We start from the raw sequence: 21,894 nt of genomic DNA, 5'->3' as shown, positions 1-21,894 counted from the left end.
CAAATAGGAAGGCTGCTCTCTCTGTCTTTAAGGGTCTTGCTAGAAAAGGTTCTGCATACCTTACAATCCTTGGTGGAGTGATGAGGGTAAAGGCAGTAAATGCAGTCTTTGTGGGGGTGATCAAAATGAAGCCTCTTTTTCCCACAGGTTTTGCAGGCTCTGAAAAGACTCTTCCTCTCCTTGTCAGAAATGCTGAAAAGTTCACAAAAATTGAGCGTAAAGCAGTCTGGAGAAGAAAACCTGGAATCTTTGACTAGAAATGGCAAATTCTGAGAGAAAAATGGTAGAATAAATTCCAAAAAGATGTGACTGAGCAGAGCTCAGTGGAGACTCCCTAGCACGACGTGCAGGAGAAAATCTGAGGCACTGGAGCTTCTCACAGGAGTGTTCTGGGGTAGAGGTAGCCTGATTGGCTGAAACCTAGTTTGGGTCTTTTTCCTCAAAAAGACATGAATAGACTACTAATGTGATAGGCTTAAGGCCTGTATTCACTTTAGTTATCATAACACTGCTATTGTAATAAAGTGGTGACTCCTAACTTGACGACGGGGAATGATTCAAGCATTTAAAACTTTGAAAGTTTGCATACTGGAGTAATAGGTAATTCTGTTGAAATATGCTTAAAAAAAAAGATGTAAATACCAAGTCCTCCCATGATCCCACAGGTGCAGTGTCATGAAAACCATGTAATCATTAAAACTAATCAACATTTCCTTTATAGCACAATGCATTGCTGACTGCCAAAGCTCTGCCTCTGAATTTATTGCTCTTCCCAAATACATTATGCGTGAAGTTCTCCCAATTAGGGGTGTTGTTAGACTTATCAGCTTTGGGGTGGTCTTCCCCCAAACGTTTCCCCTGTGCGCCTCACAATTCTGCTGATTTCTTTTTGTTGGCCTTAGGACACTAAGCACTTTACCACTGCTGACCAGTGCATGTGCTCTCACTTGTAAATATGGTTTGATTGATACATCCACAACTGACATAATTTTTTCCTCAGCAGTACCTCTGCGTGTTGGTAGAAGGCGTTGAGCGACTCTGTAACCGGACAGGACATCAGTGGAGTCCATATAGTCCCTCTCCTGATGCACGGATGTCAGTTTCTTCTGTGACTTGAATCTGCACAACAACGCAGAGTCACATAGAAACAGAGGAATAGTGTATATGCCAACTAGGATGGAAAAATTATGATGTTATACGCAGAATAACGAAAAATCAGCAGAGACTACCCCAAGCGAGACTTAAGAGAACACAGTTTGCAAGCAAGGGAGATAGGAGGGTCAATAAGGAATCTGCTGCTAGTCGGTGTCTCTGCCAGATAAGGCGTTACCGAAGGTAAGTAACTGGTCCATTTGATAGAGACAACTAGCCACAGATTCCTTATCTTAGAATGAGGGACCAAAGCAGTATCAACCCAGGAGGAGGATTGTGAACAAATCTCACCCGTCTCGCAATGAACACCCTGGCAACGAAGAGAAAATACGCCAGGCATGAGACAGACACAGTGAGAAGATAATGTAAGTTACCCCCAATGAACTAATAACAGACATATCAACAGGGAATATGACAGGAAAGATATGTCCCTGAAGGGAACCTGGTAGTGACCACGACAAGTAAAGCAGGCAGAGCTGCCAATAAATAATGAAATGAAAAAGGAGTCAAAATATCAAATGGACGTGAGAGATAGGCATGTAACACTAATCAAGGGACCCCATGTAGAGATTAAGCTAGAAAGAAGTCAGAGGTAACAAAATTGGTACTAGAAGGACTAGAGTAAACATGCTGGTGACAGCTATATCAGTGAAGAAATAGATAACCTCAGAACAGAGCATGTGTGTAAAGGAACACACAAAGAGAAAACAGAGGGATAGGATGTATTTAGGTAAATAAAAGAACACCATAAGGTGTATAAAGACAAACAGAAATGGGTGAGCTAGAAGAACTAGGAGAAACTACCTCTACAACCCAACAGGACAACAGACTTGGAAGGATAAAGAATGTCCAGCCTAAAATGTGCAAGAGCACATGTACTCCATAGACAGAACAGAGCACCATAGGAGGGTTGGTAATAGAACCCTTCTACTGGAAATGGTATGGCATTAGGTAAAAGAACCCGATGTCACTGTGTACTCACAATAAAATGAAATAACCTGACAGAAAAATGAAGGGGAGGAAGAAACACCCTTCAACGAAAACAGAAATGAAGATGAAACAAATGCGGATATCAAGTGTAACAGAAGGGGGAATAACTATCCGCTCAAAAAGGCCGACAGAATAGTGCAGCACACAACACAACAAAACAAGAAAAGCATTAAATGGGAAAAAAAAACCTTAAAGAGGAAGCAAAACAGTTGTGGAAAACCTGAGGGTAAGACCAGCGAAGAAGAAGCAAAGAAATGTAAGGTGAGGCATGTCAACAGGCAGACTTAGAATTGAGTCCCATCAATTAGAGTGAGGGTCTGTGACCGTGACCATGAGGCCACGGAAAAGTCTTAGGTTGAGAACAACAGGATGCTGAAGAACAGCAGACTAGGCAATGTCTGGAAAGGAGCAAAGTAATCAACCTTAGAAACCTGTAAGGTTAGAAAGGAAGACACCTAGCAGACTGAGAAAAAAAACTGTCCCACCACGGAGCTAAAATAATTTGTAATTCTTGGGGAGGAAACATAGGAAAAAGTACTTGCAGAGATGTGAACAAGTAGGAAAGAAATACATGTCGAGGGAAACAACCCCCAAAGGAGTGTAAAAAAGGTTAATAACAGACTAGATGACACCCAACAAAACCATTAGTTATGGAAGCAATATCAGCAACAGTAATATATAGATATCAGATAGTGTATGGTGGCATACATCATAAAGAAACATAGGTGGTCATTCCAACCCTGGCGGTCGGTGTTAAAGCGGCGGCTAAACCGCAAACAGGCTGGCGCTAAAAAAAAATGGAATTCCGACCCTGTCGGAAACCGCCAACAGACAAACAAACAGCGCGGCGGTCCCCGCCAACAGACAGGCGGGAGTCAATGTACCGCCCACCCTATCACAACCTACCAATCCGCCACCTTTTCCAGGGCGGTAGCACCGCCGATAAAAACACGGCGGAAACAGCCATTTCGAATGGAAAACGCTCACCTCCATACACCCCACGAGGAATCTGGACAGCATGGAACCCGAACTCCACATCCTCCCAGCGATAGTCTTCCGGCTCCTCTACCAGGAGCACGAACGCCGGCGCAGAAGACAACGGTGAGTACTGCACCTACGACACAGGGGAGGGGGGAGGCAAAAAATTACGTGGACACACATACGCGAAACACTCACCCCCACCCTCACCCACTACAACACACACATCAATGCATAGCAATACATCACTGTTACACCAGTGGGTGTTGGTATGTCTGTATGTGGATGTTGCTTGTGTGAATGCCTGTGTGATGTGTGGTGCTTATGTCTGGCTGAGCTTCCCTTGGGTGTTGAAGTGTGTGCAGGCTGGTCTGATGGTGTGTCTGGGATAGGCAGAGGTACAGGTGATAGGGTATGGGTGGAGGAAGTTGGAGGGGGAGGCTAGAGACAGGGACAATGGCTGCCATCAGTGCTGGAGCCAGAGTGTTGAACAATCGCTGAAGGGCAGCCTGACCAGAATTAATGCCCTCCAAGTATGCATTACTCTGGTGCACCTCTCTTTCGACACCCTGGATGGCATTCAAAATGGTAGACTGCCCAACAGTGAGCGTCCTCAGGAGGTCAATGACCTCCTCACTGAGGGCAGCAGGGGTGACTGGGGCAGGTCCTGAGGTGCCTGGGGCGAAGGAGATGCCCACCTTCCTGGGGGAGCGGGCACGGGGCAAACGCTGAGGGGCTGCTGGGAGGGCGGTGCTGGTGCGGTGGGTGGCGGCTGTACCTGTTGTACATATAGATAGAAAATGGCGGTCACGCCCGCGGTGGTGCGTACCGCGACCGCCGGCGCACATCGTCATTGGCTCCTGAGACCCATAGGGTTCAATGTTAACCAATGCTGCTTTGCGCCGCGGTCTTCGACCGCCTACCGCCACGGTGTGCAACGCCACGCATTTACCTCACATCCCATTGTCGCACTTCACAGGTCAGGCAGCCGCCATTTCAAGGGCCCACATGGCTTAGTTACTACTGCGTCACACATACCTAGGCCTTGCATCAACACTCATACAAGCCATTCAATGCATTGGGAATCGTGATCTGTGCAAGCTGTGGTTACGTACCTGTGGGTTGATTGACTCTGTGCTCGCTGTTGTCCTTCATAGGCACCGTCCGCTGGGACATGCGAGGAGATGGAGGAATCTTCCCGTGTACAGACCGCTGGTGGACCTGTCGACAATGGAGGAAAGACATGTCATACTGACATACAGGCTTGACCGAGCCACTATTCAGGAACTGTGTGCCCAGCTGGAGCCAGACCTGATGTCACCAATCCGCCAACCCACAGGGATCCCCCCTCTAGTGCAGGTTCTGTCAGTACTCCATTTCTTTGCAAGTGGGTCATTTCAAACAACAGTGGCCATATCATCAGGGATGTCCCAGCCTATGTTTTCCAAGGTGTTGTCCAGAGTGTTGTCTGCCCTGCTGAAACACATGCGGAGCTACATCGTTTTCCCTGAGGTGGGGGATTTGCCTACAGTGAAGGGTGATTTCTATGCCCTTGGACATATCCCCAACATCATAGGTGCCATTGATGGGACACATGTTGCTTTGGTCCCCCCCAGCAGGAGTGAAAAGTTGTACAGGAACAGGAAGAGTTATCATTCCATGAATGTACAGATGGTGTGTTTTGCTGACCAGTACATCTCCCATGTTAATGCCAAGTTCCCCGGGTCAGTGCATGACGCATACATCATGCGGAATAGCAGCATCCCTTACGTGATGGGTCAACTCCAGAGGCACCGTGTGTGGCTAATTGGTGACTCTGGTTACCCCAACCTGTCATGGCTACTGACCCCAGTGAGGAATCCCAGGACAAGGGCAGAGGAACGCTACAATGAGGCCCATGGGCGAACTAGGAGGGTGATCGAGCGAATCTTCGGCCTCCTAAAGGCCAGGTTCAGGTGCCTCCATATGACAGGTGGATCCCTATTCTACTCACCAAAGAAGGTGTGCCAGATCATCGTGGCCTGCTGTATGCTTCACAACCTGGCTTTGCGACGCCAGGTGCCTTTTCTGCAGGAGGATGGTCCAGATGGTGGTGTTGTAGCAGCTGTGGAGCCTGTGGAGAGTGAAGACGAGGAAGCCGAAGAGGACGACATAGACAACAGGAACACAGTAATACAGCAGTATTTCCAATGACACAGGTAAGAATACACACCTGCATATTACATTTACTTAAAGACTACTACCTCTCTACTGTCTGACCTTTTCCCCCAGTGTATGTTACTGAGTTGTGACTTTCCCTTCCGATTTCAGAGATGTGGGCCCCACTGCGTGACATCTGCCTTGTTTCCCCATGGACTACAGCTGTGTGAGAGCGGTATGTTGTCATCACAATGTAAATAGGCATTTTGGCACGGTCATGTCTAATACATTCGTTCAAAATCACAGCCAGACTCCAGATTGTTTTGTGCAATAACTGCGTTTATTACAGTGCTCTATATTGGTGGGTGTTTGCAAATCGGTGAGGGGTGATGGTGGAGGAATGTCCATGGCAGAGTCCAGACTATTAGTATCACAGGTGCATTGTCCAAATGCCTGTGGAAAGTGGAGCAGGGGCAGTTTAAGGATGGACAGGGTGACAATGTGGGACAGTGGGATGACAATCAGGGAGGTATTCTTTCCTGGCGGGGGTCTTGGCATCTTACTCTGTCTTCTTCCTGGATCTCAGGGCCCGCTTGCGGGGTGGTTCTCCTTCTGCAGAGGGTAGGGTGCTGGTGGCCTGTTGGTTCTGAGGCGGGGCCTCCTGTCCACTAGCGCCGGCAGAGGTGGTAGGCAGTTCTTGGTCCATGCTAGTGTCAGGGGCCCTTTGTGGTGCCACAGTGTCCCGCAATGTGGTGACTACCTGATTCAGAACCCCTACAATGGTGCCCAGGGCGGAACTGATGTTTCGTAGTTCCTCCCTGAACCCCATATACTGTTCCTCCTGCAGGAGCTGGATCTCCTGAAACCTGCCCAGGACCGTCGCCATCGTCTCCTGGGAATGATGGTAGGCTCCCATGATGGAGGTGAGGGCCTCGTGGAGAGTGGGTTCCCTGGGCCTGTCCCCCCCCGTCGCACAGCAGCCCTCCCAGTTCCCCTGTTTCCCTGGGCCTCTGTCCCCTGTACCGTGTGCCCACTACCACTGCCCCCAGGTCCCTGTTGTTGTTGGGGTGGTGGGTTGGCCTGGGTTCCCTGTAGTGGTGGACACACCGCTAATTGACGTGTCCTGGGGACAGAGGTATGGGCCCGCTGGGTGGGGGGAAGGTCTGCTGTGGCTGTCTGAGAGGAACCGACTGTGCCGAGGTCCCCGATGGGCTGGGCTGGTCAGCTAGATCCAGGTCGACAGAGCTGCTGTCATCACTGTGGGCCTCTTCTGGGGGTGGAGTGGACATTTGTGGACCCTCCTGCGCGGTGACATGGCGTTCGGGTCCTGCAGGGATATAAAAATATGGTTATTGCATCTGTGTGTGGCATGGTGTGCAATGGGTGGGTGACCGTGTACCCCAGTGCTGGCATTCCCGTGTGGGTGCTTTTGTGACGGTGGTTTGGGGGGGGGGGGGGGGAATGAGTATGTGCAGTGGGCATGCTTTGGTGATGGGTGTCCATGCTTTGTGGTCGCATGCAGGACTTGGTGTTGGGATGGGTGGGTTGTGATGGTGAGACATTTGCAAGGAGTAGGTGTGATGGGGGTGAGGGTATGAGTTGGCATGCTGGTGGGGCGGGGGGGATGAAGTAGTGAAGATGAGATGTACCAGAGTCCATTCCTCCACCTACTCCTGCGAGGCCCTCAGGATGCAGGATCGCCAAGACCTGCTCCTCCCATGTTGTTAATTCTGGGGGAGGAGGTGGGGGTCCGCCGCCAGCCCGCTGCACCACGTAGTTGTGCCTGGATACCATTGAACGCACCTTGCCCCGTAGGTCGTTCCACCGCTTCCTGATGTTGTCCCTATTTCTTGGGTGCTGTCCCACAGCGTTGACCCTATCGACTATTCTGCTCCATAGCTCCATCTTCCTGGCAATGGTGGTGTGCTGCACCTGTGTCCCGAAGAGCTGTGGCTCTACCCGTACAATTTTCTCCACCATGACCCTGATTTCATCCTCAGAAAAGCTGGGGTGTCTTTGCAGTGCCATGGGGTGGTGTGGGTGATGTGTGGGGTGGATTGTGTGGTGCTAAGTGTGGTGATGTGTATTGGTGTGTTGTGTGAAGTGCGTGGTAATATTGCTGGGTGACAGTTAAATGCGCGTCTGGGTGCTCGTATCTCTTTTCTCTGTGCGTGTTCACGAACCTGTTGGAGTGGAGGTTTGTGGGTGATGTGGGTGTGTGTTTTATGTTGTGTTGGGTGTGTGGGAGTGGTATTTGTATGTGTATCAGGTGTGTGTATTTCGAATTGTCCAATGTGGCGGTGTTTTGTAGAAGTGTGTGTATTTTGAGCGCAGCGGTGTGTACCGCCAATGGAATACCGCGGTTGAAAGACCGCCGCGTGGATTCGTGGGTCGTGATAGCATGGGCGTATTTCTGTTGGCGTGACGGTGGAGGTTTGGTCATCGCCAGTTTTTCGGTGCCCTTTGGTGTGGCGGACTTTTGTGGATGTCTGTATTTTGGCGGTTTGCCTGTTGTGGGTCAGAATGGCCGTGGCGGTTTACCGCGGCGGTGTTCTGGCGGTCTTCTGCACGGCGGTAAGCGCCTTTTACCGCCAAGGTTGGAATGACCCCCATAGTGATCAAAGAATGACCTACAAAAAAGTATGTGATTCAGCTGCATAAGTAAGAAAGAGATAAAAGGTGGGCTGCATGAAGAGACACACCTGGAACAGAACATTCATTATCATGTGTGAAGGATAATGACCGTGAGCACAACACCATGGGGAATACTAGCATCCCAAGCAATTTCCATAAAGGAACTACTTCAGTGGACATGGGTTGTACAGAAAAGGAATATATGAGCACTGGTTAGCAAGTGAATTGATTAAATGTGTTCCTTTTCTTTCTTTTTTTTGTTAAATACACAAGGTATGACACACACACCAACCCACCAAGACAGGAGGAAGATAAAAATTAGAGCCTTCAAAAGGCACCAAATGTGGTCCTGCAGGTGTATAAAGACAGAATCTATTATAAACCCATAGAAAACATGGGAGAAAAGACCTCCTGTAGAAAAAGGGTGGTAACGCAGCGCTGATGGACAGGAAGCCTAAAATAATTTAGGAAACAAATTGCTCCTGTGGGAGTGCAAGAAAAGATCCCAACTGGGAACAAAAAGGAGGAAAATGTAGCAAATAGCTTACACCAGAATATTTGAAAGAACCATGGTTAAACCCAATCTCCACAAAAACAGAGATTGTAGGCGACCCACCTAAAGGTAAAATGAAGGAAAGGTAGAGTTGGTTTGAAAGCACAACAAAAAGAGAACCACTGTATGTGTTAAGGAAAGACCAGGAGATATGGGGTCAAATGATAAGAAGGGCTCATGAAACATGCCTCAGAAGTAGAGCTCCCGGTCTACACGGCTATATGTGCAGAACTTAAACGGAGCGCAGCACCACCATTGCAAGTGGTAGCTAATTTGTAAGAACAATGCTTCTGCAAAAGAAGGAGTACACTCTGGAGCTAAATGGAAATCCAGAGGACTACATCAACTGTAAGAAACATATAACAGAAAAAGGTGCGCATAGAAACACTCAAGGACCTCGGAAACCCAAAACAGCATGCAACTGTGTAGGTGGAGGTGATTGGGCTCAAAGGAGGACTGAACATTAGTCCCCACTATGAGAATCTATAAAAAGGCGCAAAGCGTAATCTGTGTATGCGCCAAAAAGAGATTTGCCATCAAATGGCATGTCAAACAAAGAATCCCTTCCTGAAGACGAAAAATTAGAAAGTCTTGGCCCAGCTCTTCATCGTATTGCAACCTATGCAGCCATCAGCCGACCAACTGAATTGGTTGTATCCATACCAGAGCAAATTGTGAGTTTGGCCACTTGCTGACTATCCCTTATCATGGTCAGAAGGGTGGTTTGAGCTTCCTCAGATAGAATTGGTAGCAAATGCTCAGCTGAATCCAATGAAACATGGGAGAAGCAAACCAGCACACATGAGGTGTTAATGGTACTTAAGGCAGCACTAGAGGAGGCAAACATCCTCCTGACTGCAGCATCCAGCTGTCTGGCTTCCCGCTGTCGCAGAGCAGGAGGGATCTGCACGACGTCATGTGCAGCCAAAGCAGTGTGTACCACAAAACTCTGAGTGGTTGGGTGGTGGTGAAGGCATAATGGATCTTCCTGTGCAGGCGAGAGTCTGTGGAAGATAGCACACTCCACAGGGGGGGCAGAAACAGGCTGGTTCCAAACACCCAAGAGGATGTCATAAAGATCCTCACAATACGGAAGGATCGGTTCAGTAGAAGACTGATCAGGATGTAAATCCAGTAACGGATCCGCTGATAATTGCACAAGAGGAAGCTGCAAGTGCAACACATCAGCAACCCGTCTCAACATGTCTGCGAAAGCAGAACTTGCATCAGTTGCCAAACCAGGGGAGGAGAGTAGGCTGAATGCCATCAAGGAATCAAGGCCACTCGCACTGGCTAAGTCAAGCACCCAATCAGATTGAGAAAATGGAATGTAGCTTGAAAAAGGAGGATGAGGATGAGGATGTGTAGGAACCTCTGAAGGGGGATCAAGAGGGCCAAGCCACGTAACAACATCCAAATCCTTGGAAGGGGCATTATCCGACTCACTATGTCGACTTGGCATTTAAAACCTCTTGCCAATTCTTAAACTCCAATTTTATTACATATAAGTCACCCATAAGGTAGGCCCCTAGGAAGCCTATAGGACTGGGTGCTAAGTAACTCAAAGTTAATAGGTCAAGTACTTTTAAGTTTTACATGTCCTGGTAGTAACAAACTCTCAAATTTGTTTATCACTACTGAGAGGCCTACTCTTCCCATAGATTAACATTAGGGGTTCCTTATCACATGTAACAAGCTGTAATTCCTAATTGAGAAGGACTGTCATTTAGTACCTATGGAATTGTAATAAGAAATTCTCTTTAGTGGTAAAGTCGGATTTATTGTTAGAATTTTGAAAATGTCACTTTTAGAAAGTTGGCATTTTCCTGCTCTTAGCCCTGTGTGCCTGCAGTCTGTCTCCAATACACGTCTGGGCTGGGTGACAGCAAGACTTTGTGCATTCCCTCTAGACAGCACACACAAAGGGAGCTTAGGTTTGACTGATCGGCTATCAACATTTTGATGGGCCATCCTGGGCAGGATGAGAGGGAAGAGATGAAAACACCTTATGGACAGTGTCTTGCACCAACACAAAGGGCTGCATACCACCCCTATAGTGAGTCTAGAGCCAGGGCAGAAAGACAGGACCTCTGTGCACTCCAAAGACCCTTCTTTGAAGTCACCCCAACTTCAAAGGCACAACTAGGTACAAGTACTGGACCTCTGACCATACAGCCTCAGTACAGTGCTACACTGTGAAGAACTCTTCCAGGAAGGACTGCTGTGCTGCTACAAGGACTGCCACTCTGGACTGCTGCTCTGGAAGAACTGCTGTTCTGCTGCGCTGATCTGCTTCCCACATGCCCTCTGCCGTGCTGAGGAAGGACTGCACCCTTTCAATAAGACCCAGAGTGACTTCATGGGCTTGCAGGCTTTCCTTCTTCTTTCTGAAGTCTCAGGGGCACAAAAGCCTTCCAACTCACCTGCTACAGCTCCTGGTCTCGTCTTCAACCAGCTCCTGACTCCCAAGAAGTGCCTCTCCAGTCATGAGCCCTTGAAAGTGGTTTTTGGTTCCTTAAATCAAGCTTTTGGGCTCTTTGCGACCACAAATGGGCCCGCTCACACCAGAACTGCAGAGCTCACCTAAAGAATCAGCGCAAGCAACCACAAGTTCGTGTCTTCGCACAGCAAGCATCTCTACTCGCAACTGTGCAGCCCCAGTCTGCCCGTCTGCAAAGCCCAGTTGACTCTTCGCACCCATGGACCACCGCCAGCAACGTTCTCCTTGCTCCTGGTGAACTTCTCTGCGTACAGGACTCCTTGCTCAATTCTTCAGTAGTTTAAACTTCAGCGGGACTTGTCTGGGACTATATCCCACCCACGCTCTATCACGGGCTGCCTGAACTTTTGCATTTAATTGAGACTAGCCAACCAGATATTCTTGATTTGGTTAGCGCTTTATGGTTTTGAGTACTACATTTCAGATTATTCTTTAAAAATTCATATCTCAACTTCTACTGTATTTTGGTCTTGTTTTGTTCAGATAATTCGGCTCTATCTTACTAGTGTGGAATCTTTTGTGTGTTTTCAATGCGTTACGGACTGAAGTGTTGGACAAAGACTTTACGCATTGCCGCCTGCTACCAGAGGGTGAGCACAGGTTAATTTATTGTGTGTATCTGTCTTACCCCGACTAAGATTGGGGTTCCTGTTTGGACAGTGTACATACCTCTGCCAACCAGATGGTATAATATGTATGGCAATAATTTAAATGTATGGTGTAGACCTGAAACACAGTGCACAAATATGTAATAGTGCAAAGCATTCTGAGGTGGGACAGGAGTGAAAGGCTGGTGGAGAGGCATTTTCACTAATGTGGCATGCAGGTGACGCCCTACAAGGACAAACTTGCTTTCATCTTACTACCAATTATAAATAGTATTGCCAGACCCAACCTGCAGCAGTCCATGACTGACAGAGCTACACCAAGAGGCAGAGATGCTCGATAGTGATGCAGTATCTTTTCCATTTCATTCCTCCGCAGAAGACAGGTTGTTGTTAATTCAAAGTGAGAAAACATCAATATGCATCCCCAAACCTGGGCTCACCAGGGTCATCTGACACTTGCACTACAGCGGTCTGTGCACTGTTCAGTGAACTAGAGTTATCAATGGAGCTCTACAGCTCAGCCTAAGGAGAATGCATCCTTCAGTAATACTGGATTCTGAAACTTCGACGTGAAATTGGACCATTGCTGTTTCCCACATAATGAAAAGGTCTATTTCTGGGGCTTCCTCTGGTCGAACACATTGTTCCCCATAGTCTGAATCAGGTCCAACTTGTGAAGCTTCTACTCGGTCATGCTGATGTTATCTGCCTTGTTGTCCTTCCTTACAGGTAAGATGTTGCACCATCAAGGAGATGCTCAGCTTGCCTGGACAATGCAAATGGCTTGTGTCTCCCTGGTCAAGGTCAGTGAAAGCCTGCCACCTTGTTCTGTGATGTCACACATTGTCATTTTATTGTCTATCATAATCAGCACAGCCTTTCTTGGTAGCCAGCGCCTGAAACACTGCTAAGGTTTATCTGACTGCCAGAGGCACTAGCATATTAGTAAACAGTGTTTTCCAACTCCGATTATGGTCCCCTAGCCAACAACAAGCTAGGTGTGCTCCCCAGCCTTCAAGGGACGTATCCGTAAGCCCAAAGGTAAGTTCTAAAAACAATGGGCAGAAATGTATGGCAACCATCAGATGCAAATGAGGGATCTACCAGGCCAATTCAGCTTTCATTTTGGCCACTGCTTGAATTTCAGCCTGCCAATCCCTAGTCACCAGTGTCCATTGTTGGTGAAGCTCTTCCTGCAGGGCTCCTATCTTGCAGCAACTACAATTCTCATAAGAGTAAAGCACAAACAAACCCCAAAGTAACCTGTGCTCACCCCCGGTAGCTTGGCACAGAGCAGACAGGCTTAACTTGAAGGCAGGCAATGTGTAAACTATTTGTGCAACTTTTCAAACAGTAAAACAGTGAAAATATCACACAAAAAAGATCCCACTCCAGGTTAGAAAAATAGAGCTTAATTTATTACATAAACCAAGACTAAAATAACAAAAACCTAAACAGTAGAATTCGAGTTAATAATTTTTAAAGAATAAACTGTATAGTAGAACTTAGAAAAAAAGAACCAATTGGGGCTATGTAGTAGGGTCAAACCGGGACAAAGTAATAATTCAGGCTGACCGCGATGGAGAGTGGACCAGCGACAGGGACCCAGTTAGGCTCTCTAAGCAAAGTACTTTAAATCCTGGGTGAGGAGTAGTCTGTGGATTCGAGACAAGGATGTGTTGCAGCCAACACAATGTGTCCGTTCCAAGATGCATCGAGGCTGCGCTGCGAGGTCCTGGAGAGTCAACATCAAAGATCCCATCGACTGGGCTTGCAATGCAAAGGCCAGTGTCGGGTTGCATTGCGCAGCCAAGGAGATATGTCTGTTTCGATGAGCGTTGAATCTGCGATGTGGAGCTTCAGCCATGTCATCAGGGCTGCAGTGGATGAGAGATGCAAAGACCTCCCCCTGGAAGACTTGCGCAACAGTGGTTCCGAAGGCAATGCATCGAACTCAAGATGTGGGGTGCGGTGGTGATGCAAGTCTTCAACGCTGGGTCCAATCCACGAAGCAGCAGAGATGCGTCAGTTCTGCTCATGGATGTAGCACTCAGCCAAGGGGATGCATAGGTTCTGCTCAGGGATGTGCTGCTCAGCAGAGAGGATGCATCAGTTCAGCTGGGAAGCACCAGAGGCCTACTTCCATGGGTCCAGACTAGGGTGGCACCACTTGGTAGGGTTGACTCACAGATGGCAGAGTCCACATGCAGAAGCAAGGTGGTTGGAATTCTTTAATACCCATGAGACTTCCGATCAGGTCAGCCAACAAGCCCTTTGAGTCACTCTGGGTTGGAGAGATGCAGGTCCAGTTCTTCTCACTCCCAGGTAACAGGGCAGCAGGCAACAGGTTAGCAAAGCAGGACTCCAGCAGAGTGCAGCCCTTCAGTGGCAGTCCTTCTGTAGCACAGCAGTCTTTCTTCCTAGCAGAGTAACCACAAAACCAGAAGAGCACTGAAGTGTTGTTGTATGGGGTCCTACTTCTATACACAGTTGTGCCTTTGAAGTGGGAGAAATTTTTAGAGGCATGACTTAAGTGCACAAAGGCCCTGTGCCTTAGCTCCAGACTAATTACAAGGGGGATGCAGCACTTTGTGTGGAGACAGGAAACGGCTTATTCAGGTATAAGTGATGCTGGGCCCAGCTCCTCATCCCATCCTGCCGGTGACGGTCCGTTAAGACACACCTAAGCTGCCATGGTATGTGGTTGTCTTGAAGAAATACACAAAGCCCAAATGCCAACTATACCCAGTCATGTGACCCAGACAGACTGCAGGCACCAAGGGCCAGATGTAGCAAACGCGTGTTTGCTATGCAGAAATGCATTTTGCGTGTCGGAACTGACTTGCAAAATGCATTTCCGAGTCCCAAATAGGAAGGGGTGTTCCCTTCCTATTTGCGAGTCGCAGTGGTATGCAATTCCATTTGCGACCGCGTATGCGGTATGCGGTCGCAAATGGAGTCGCAGTTACCATCCACTTGAAGTGGATGGTAACCCACTCGCAAACAGGAAGGGGTCCCCATGGGACCCCTTCCCCTTTGTGACTGGACCCACAATAATTTTTTCAGGGCAGTCAGTGGTCCAAGGGACCACTGCCTGCCCTGAAAAAATCCGAAACTAAAAGGTTTCGTTTTTTTTTTTCTAAGTGCAGCTTGTTTTCCTTTAAGGAAAACGGGCTACACTTGGGGGAAAAAAAACAGCTTTATTTAAAAGCAGTCACGGACATGGAGGTCTGCTGTTCCCAGCAGGCCTCCATCCCCGTGAGTGCCCAGAGTCGCTATGGGGGCGCAAATTGCGACCCACCTCATTAATATTAATGAGGGGGGTCTTTGAGACCCCATAGCGACTCGCAGAAGGTGTCTGAGACACCTTTCTGCATATGGTTTTGCAACTCGGAAATTGTGATTCGCTCGGAGTCGCAATTTCTGAGTCGCAAAACCTAGTTTTCCTACATCTGGCCCCAAATGGCTACAACAAGAAAATGCCAGCTTTCAAAAAGTGCCATTTTCAGAATAGCAACTTAAAATCCGACTTCACCATAGGTAAGGATTTTAAATTAGGATTCCATAGACACCAAACTTGTAGGGATCATCTCTTCCCAACTGGAAATTATACTTTAAAATGTAATAAGGCAATTCCAATGAGATAGGTCCTGCAGTAGTGAAAAACGAATTTCAGAATTTTTCACTATCAGGACATGTAAAACTTTAAAGACCAAAATTTTAAATACACTGCACCATGCCCTCGATGCTTTCTACGGCCTATCTTAAGGGTGATTTATATGTATTAAAAAGGATGGTGTTGGACTTGGCCACAGGCAGTGAATTTTACTAGGGACTTGTAAATAACTTAAATATGCCAATTTGGTTCAAGTAGATTCCACCATGTTTTAAGAAGAGAGAGTAAGCACTATAGCACTGGTTAGTAGCAGTAGAGTGCACAGAGTCCTAACATCAACAAAAACGAATTCAGGAAAAAGGGGGAGGAGGAAGGCAAAAGGTTTGGTGGTAACCCTGCAGAGAGGGCCATTTCCAACTAGGACTTATCAGGGCTCTGAACTTCTGGTTGTCACTTAACTTGATTCCTTCTCAGACAGTTACCTTCCCAGCATAGCTCACTACCTTTGTTTTATTTAGCGGTATTCCTTTAGCACTTGGAGTCCAGGTGAATGAGGAAGAAAAAAATCTTGTGACATGGTTTCCAGAGGGATTTCTGGAAGTAGCTGGACAGTTGCAAATCTTTCAGCTGCTGAATGTATGTATGTATGAATGACGTCTGCCTACACCCCTGCCTTCAAAGGAAGTTTTATCAGCCAGCCAGGATAAGACATACACACTTACCAGCAAAGCTTAGCAGCACAGGGATCAGGGGTTTTGTTAACAACAGAGGTGCCAACTGCAACTCTGTTAGGAAATGATTGCTTTTCTTAAGGTCAGAACAACGGTTTTGGATAAACCAGATGATAAACTTCAAGTCTAAGACAGGGCAGGATTGTCCTGCAAGTAAAAGTACCTGGGTAGTTTCACTGATTGTATTTGTGCACTGGTGCGAGTACAATAACGGGCTTGCTGAAAAGTACCAACATCTCCAGCTGTTGAAGTTATTTTCCCAATTTACTGTGGCCTCTGGGAGGAATGGGGGAGAGTTTTCAATGAATTTCAAAATGGCCCAAGAACATAAAGCCATAACTAACTTGTCTTAAATGAGGGTGCCCACTCATTTGAGAAGATCCTTGGAGATCCCAATATCCCAGGGTATAGATGATAGTATCCACAGAATAGGAAAGTACTGCTGCTGAAACTGTCATGACACCTTTCTGATGTGTGGGATTACCCTTTCTCCCTCAAAAGGGACGTTTGGTGCTTCACTCACATGCCCCACATTGACTTTTCGGTGCTGGGTCAGCCTTGAAGGACTCGACTGCCTTACTAACCTTTTTGATTAAGACTGGTTCCTTTCTGAGGTGCACTTCAAGCACCCTTGCCTCCAACAGCAAACTTGTACACTTTAGCAACATCTGGCAAAAAAGGATTTCTCTAAGAAGCATGCTGCAAGTCTGTGCCCACTATAAGCAGGCATATTTTCATAGCATGCTTGGAAGCCAATGTAATAGGCAGCTTCGCCATCTTCTCTTACTGCTCAGTCATTTTTGGTGAGCAGCACTACTACACTTGCTGCACACGATAATGACGCATTCTGAATTTCTTCCTGCCTATACCTTTCACCTCCCTCCAGTCCTTTTCTAGAGACAGAGAGAGGTCAGAGGCATGGTTCAGCAACAAGCAGGGGCACTAAACCTGGCTTTGCCCGGGCTCACAGGTATATTGCTAGTAATGCAATAAAGGGCTCATCAACTGTGATGTCCAGATATTGAAGATTATCTTTCCCTTTTTTCCCTAATGTGACCCAAAAGAGTTGGTGCCAGTAATGTTCTCTCTGGAGTTGGCTTCAATATGAAGAGCCTGAATCTTCAGCCGCAGATTGCTGATGATGATCAATCCCAACACATTCCAAATCATACATAGCAGAATATTGCCTTGCTCCTCAATAGAATTATGGCTGTCAATACCGATGGAGATTGAGAGGGCGCTGACTGATATCACATGGTTTCACAAACAATACACTGCCAGTAGAATCTGTGAGGGAACATCATGATATTGAAAATATTTAAACAATTGTTTCTTACTTTTCAGCTATAGTCACTTTCGGTTTCCATTTCCTAAATTTAAGCTGTCTTTCTTTCCGATCCAATTCCTCTAGAAACCCGACGATCTGGTGATACTGACCCTGAAAACATATCAGAAAGGTGACTTCTGGATTAGGTTATATGCATTAATTACATCTGTATAAAGTATGGCAAAGGTAATCAAGTAAGTTTAAATGTTTATTACAACATTGCACACAGCAATAAGTTATGCCCTGAGAGAGGGCTAGAGTTAGTCCAACTGCCATGAATGATAAGGTATTCCAGACATAACTCTGCAAAGATGAACATGTAATTTTACATACATTTCATGGCTGAAGGGTAAAGGAAAAGCGCTAGGGTGATAGATGCAAAAATCATGTAACAAACTATTTACAATAATGAAACAAACATATATGGATACACACAGTATTAGAATACATGATCCACATTTCTTTCCCAAAAATAAAATATAAACATTAGTAAGTACAGGATTCCGAATATGTACACTGCTCGCTTTCATGGCCCGGGAATCTTCATCAGTCTGTATATCGAGCCTACTTAAGTAAGCATCAACCCAAGCTTCTTGATGGCTTAAATGAGAATAAACTCCTAATCTACTGCTCTGCACTACACGATGACTAATATAAGAAATACAACTATTTGGGAAATCAGAGGTTCAAGTACATACCAGAGAGCCATCCCTACTTTCTTAATGTATCCAACATGTATGGATCCACCAGCCACAATTCTACACTGTGACTGCTGTGTTGTCTTAAGTTATTTTTTCATTTGTCTTTAGACAACCTGTGAACCTTTTATATCTTCAACCAAACAGGACTCAACTCGGCTACTCACAGCATTTTCCTAACCATTTCCAAAGGCAAAAACCAAGCCGTCCTCTGCAACGTACAAAAACAACACTCACAACATCTCTCATAAATACTCTACGGAATGGGTACACAAACATTTTCCCAGGGGCTGAAAGGTTTGGTATGACTGAGGGCTGTATTGATTCCAGCAGGGCTGTGGTGGTATGTTTTGTGGGGTGGGATGTCGCTAATGGGGGGGGGGGGGGGGGGGGGGGAGGAGGGGAAGCAAAGCCTATACATCTAGTGAATGACCTGCATAACGTGAAACCAGAAAACTGGGGATTAATCCCAGCTGTCCCACTTAACCAAATTGTTCGAACCTATGCAACTGCTTTATTTCACTTTCCCTCCTTTTTCTTCACTATATAGGAAATATGTAAATACATAAAATATATAAATACACAACTTCATGGTGTGCACTGTACAAAACATTCTCCTGTGTTGTGAACTATAATGTTGTTCATATATTTTGATTTTAAGAACTATAATGTTATTCATTTAGAAGAAGAACTCAGACCAAACAAAGACTGCACATGTCTCCTGACTTGCCTCTTAGTTCTTTATTGGCATGGTTGGCACGGTTGGGGGCAGGGGGAGTGAATGTTTCCAAATTCATGCTCGTAGTGAAATGTGTGTTTTGACCACTGACTTTGTGTTGCACCACTTTGCACCTGGCCTAGCTGTCCAGTGTTCACCAGTTACAGACTTTATTTTGTATTCAGTTTAGCCTTAGCTTCATTCTGCCTATTGACTTTATCGTAGCATTAGACACTGCCACGTTAAAGGCTGGCAGTGATTTTTCACGTTGTCTGTCTGTTTTTGTGCTTTTTTTCTCACCGAGGGCTTTGGTTGATAAGAATGTACTCAGACGGCAGGGAACAACCTTGCTTTAACTTGACATCTTGGGATTGTAGCCAAATCCCAACGTGTTATTTCCAAAGCATACCTAAACTAGCAGCATGTTTGAATACTTCCTGCGCAACAGGAGGGTTTTTTTCATAAAGCTCCTTCTTTGGGTTTTTTAAGATCTAAAACAGACCCAGTTCGACAGTAGGAGATTCAGAGACCTCAATCAGGATTCAGACGTCGGATGCCTGATATAGATTTTCCCATGAGGGTAGAGATCTTTCTTTCACAGTCGAATGGGGTCATCAGCTTGCTGGCAGGAGAAAGATGAAGCACCTGACAGGCCCTACGGTGATGCATTTTTTATTAATTATTTGCTTTGCATTATAATATAGATACATATATTTGCTGTGCATATTGTAGTGGAGATTCAATCCTGTACGTTTTCATTTCATTGCTATGACTATTTTTAAACGTGTGCTTTTAAAATGCTAATCTCCTTTTAGGAACCTTGTGTAGTGCAATAATAAATGTCTTCTTTGGACTAAGAAGTGTATTCCAGAGATTTTTTGTAAGGAAATGAGTATTTCAGCTCGGTTATTAGTGAAAAGCAAAACAATGCTTAACAACTATCACAAAAAAATATATATACTTCTCAGCGCATAATCTGATGTATTAAAGTGAAATGGTTCTGCGTGTTAAAGAAATATACTTTTTGAGTTCTGAAAAGACCATCATATTTTTACACATTTGCTGCAGGATATCTTTAAAAATCAAGCTGTTCCTAAAGTTAAGCAGTGCAGGACCCCCTAGTTACTTCCTTCTTTAACTTCAAATAACTTTAAAATTAATACTTGGTTGTTTATTTAACATCTTTTTGATGTTAGTGCGGAGCCCAGTGCGGATGCTGACCAGGGGCTGCATGTTAAGGTCAGGAGGGCCGCATTCGGTGTACCTTATATACTTCACACAAATAATAAACGGCTGTTAGTTCTTTATGTGCAATGTTGCTCTGATTTAAATATTTCTTCATAGTTTATTTAGTTAATTGCACAGTAATATCAGTTGTTTTGTTAAAGGCAACCACTACCTTTAAAAAAAGCAGTCAGTGAAACAATGTAAAACATTGTCCAGAGTAGATGTTTTGACAAATAGCCAACTAGTATTATAACATACCTCCTTACTTGCAACCAAAGCAGCGAATGGACTGAAAACATCCATGGAAGGATGCTCTCCTGCCCCATCAGGAAAAGAAACTGGCATTATCAGAGCAGACTTACACTTCCACCATTTGACTCACAAGTCACAATCTAAGCAAGATTTGACAAACTCTTCAATTGTTGTACTATCTATACCAGTTTACCAAAATATGCTTTTCATCAGTTTCTGGTGACTGTTGAACCTAAATGTCCAAGATAAGTCACTCTCTCAATCTAACCACAAACTAGTACTATTGGGAACAAACATATCACCTCTCAAGAACACATCACATGCTACCTTTAAGAGCAAGCAGTGCATATACTAAATTATTATGCTTTGGCTAGCAACTCAAAACATGCTCTGCTACATGTTTTATCACATTATCTTCCTGCATATCTGTTTTCTATTTATTTTCTCTTATCGAGGTACTCACCATCACTACAGCATCAATAATCATGGACGCAACATTTCCAAACTGTTAGATCCATTTGACGATGCATCCAGAATATATAACCCCCAATTAAGTCAGCTCTGCAGTTCTTTGAGCCCTGCACATATCTAATTCTAAATGTATACTGTTAGAACTCAGAAAAACAATCTCACTAAATCAATTCATATGCTTCCAGTGGTACTATATTCCAGCAAAAAAAACTAAGGCTTATGTTGCAGCCTGCTTGAAAAAAGACATGGCACAAAGAAATGTCTAAGAAGGTTCAACAGTCTGCATGCCAACACTCCTCTAAATTGAATATCATCTTTCAGTGAGTCTTAGAACACACAATACAAAGGGGCACTGTGTTTTCCATCTGTCCCAAAGACTGTGAAAAGTACTGTACCAATCCACTAGCTGCGGATGTATGATTGGAACATGCATGCAGTTTTGGCTTCTTCTTGTGGCTAGTGATTTATGTACTGCAGCATGAATATGACACACTGTCTACATTCTCCTTCGTTAAATTAGAATGAGAGCTAACATGTCCTGCTGTGTCTGTGGGCAACATATTTAGTGGCTGGTGTTTCTGCGGATAGTGTGAAAGCTGGCAGGCCCAGTTTATCTATTCTGCAGTGGGTTACATGAGACGTATCTACTGTAAAAACAGTGAAAAAGGATAATAAACTTCTCCATCTATTCCACCGAATTTAAAATAAAAGATACAATGTTTCCTGTATGTTTTACCAGTTTCTCACATTAAAATGTAGGGAACTACATGCACAACACAATGTATGCATTTTCAATTCACTGGGAAATCTTAACACAGTTCGAGAAAGAAACGGGAGCTGGGTTGCGCTTCTAAGATTATGTGTCAGCATATCAGCATAAAAATGGTGGTTATAAATCACACGTTCAAGATAAATATGTGATACTTATAAACTTAGGCCTTGAAAATATACACAAGAAGTGATAAACTATGTTAACCACCACAGCTCTAAGATAGTATCTGATTCTTGATTTCGGTACTGGATAGAAAGTCAGGTAAACAACGGTAAAGACCAGTAGTTACAGTAGACATTATTTATTACCTGGGACATTTGTAACGGTATTGTCTCTAGATCAATGTCACATTCAATCCGTGGAGTTCGTCTGGACCTTAGAGGAACTTTAGAGCAGTTTCGCTTAAGAAGGGCAGATGAGCAAACAGGCTCAAGTATATACTGGTGATCTCGACTCTCCATGCTTTTGTCCATTGCCTCCTGTTAATCAGAATTATAGGCACGATTAAACCCTTATTAAAGAAAACAA

At 45.4% G+C, this 21,894-nt stretch overlaps 1 protein-coding gene across 2 annotated transcripts in view; it reads right to left on the bottom strand.

The window, feature by feature from the left end:
• VPS13D (vacuolar protein sorting 13 homolog D) overlaps positions 1-21,894 on the bottom strand; it is a 2,230,750-nt gene that overhangs the window by 2,088,294 nt on the left and 120,562 nt on the right. For both annotated transcript variants that reach the window (XM_069240741.1, XM_069240742.1), the window contains exons 8-9: positions 21,675-21,845; positions 17,239-17,339 (exon numbers count right to left, since the gene is read on the bottom strand). In XM_069240741.1, coding sequence (XP_069096842.1) covers positions 17,239-17,339; positions 21,675-21,845 — 272 coding nt within the window. The remainder of the gene's footprint in view (positions 1-17,238; positions 17,340-21,674; positions 21,846-21,894) is intronic.

The sequence above is a fragment of the Pleurodeles waltl genome, chromosome 6 (genome assembly GCF_031143425.1).
Source record: "Pleurodeles waltl isolate 20211129_DDA chromosome 6, aPleWal1.hap1.20221129, whole genome shotgun sequence".
Taxonomy (NCBI): domain Eukaryota; kingdom Metazoa; phylum Chordata; class Amphibia; order Caudata; family Salamandridae; genus Pleurodeles; species Pleurodeles waltl.
Note: the sequence above shows the minus strand (reverse complement) of the source record. Positions and strands in the feature narration are given on the sequence as shown.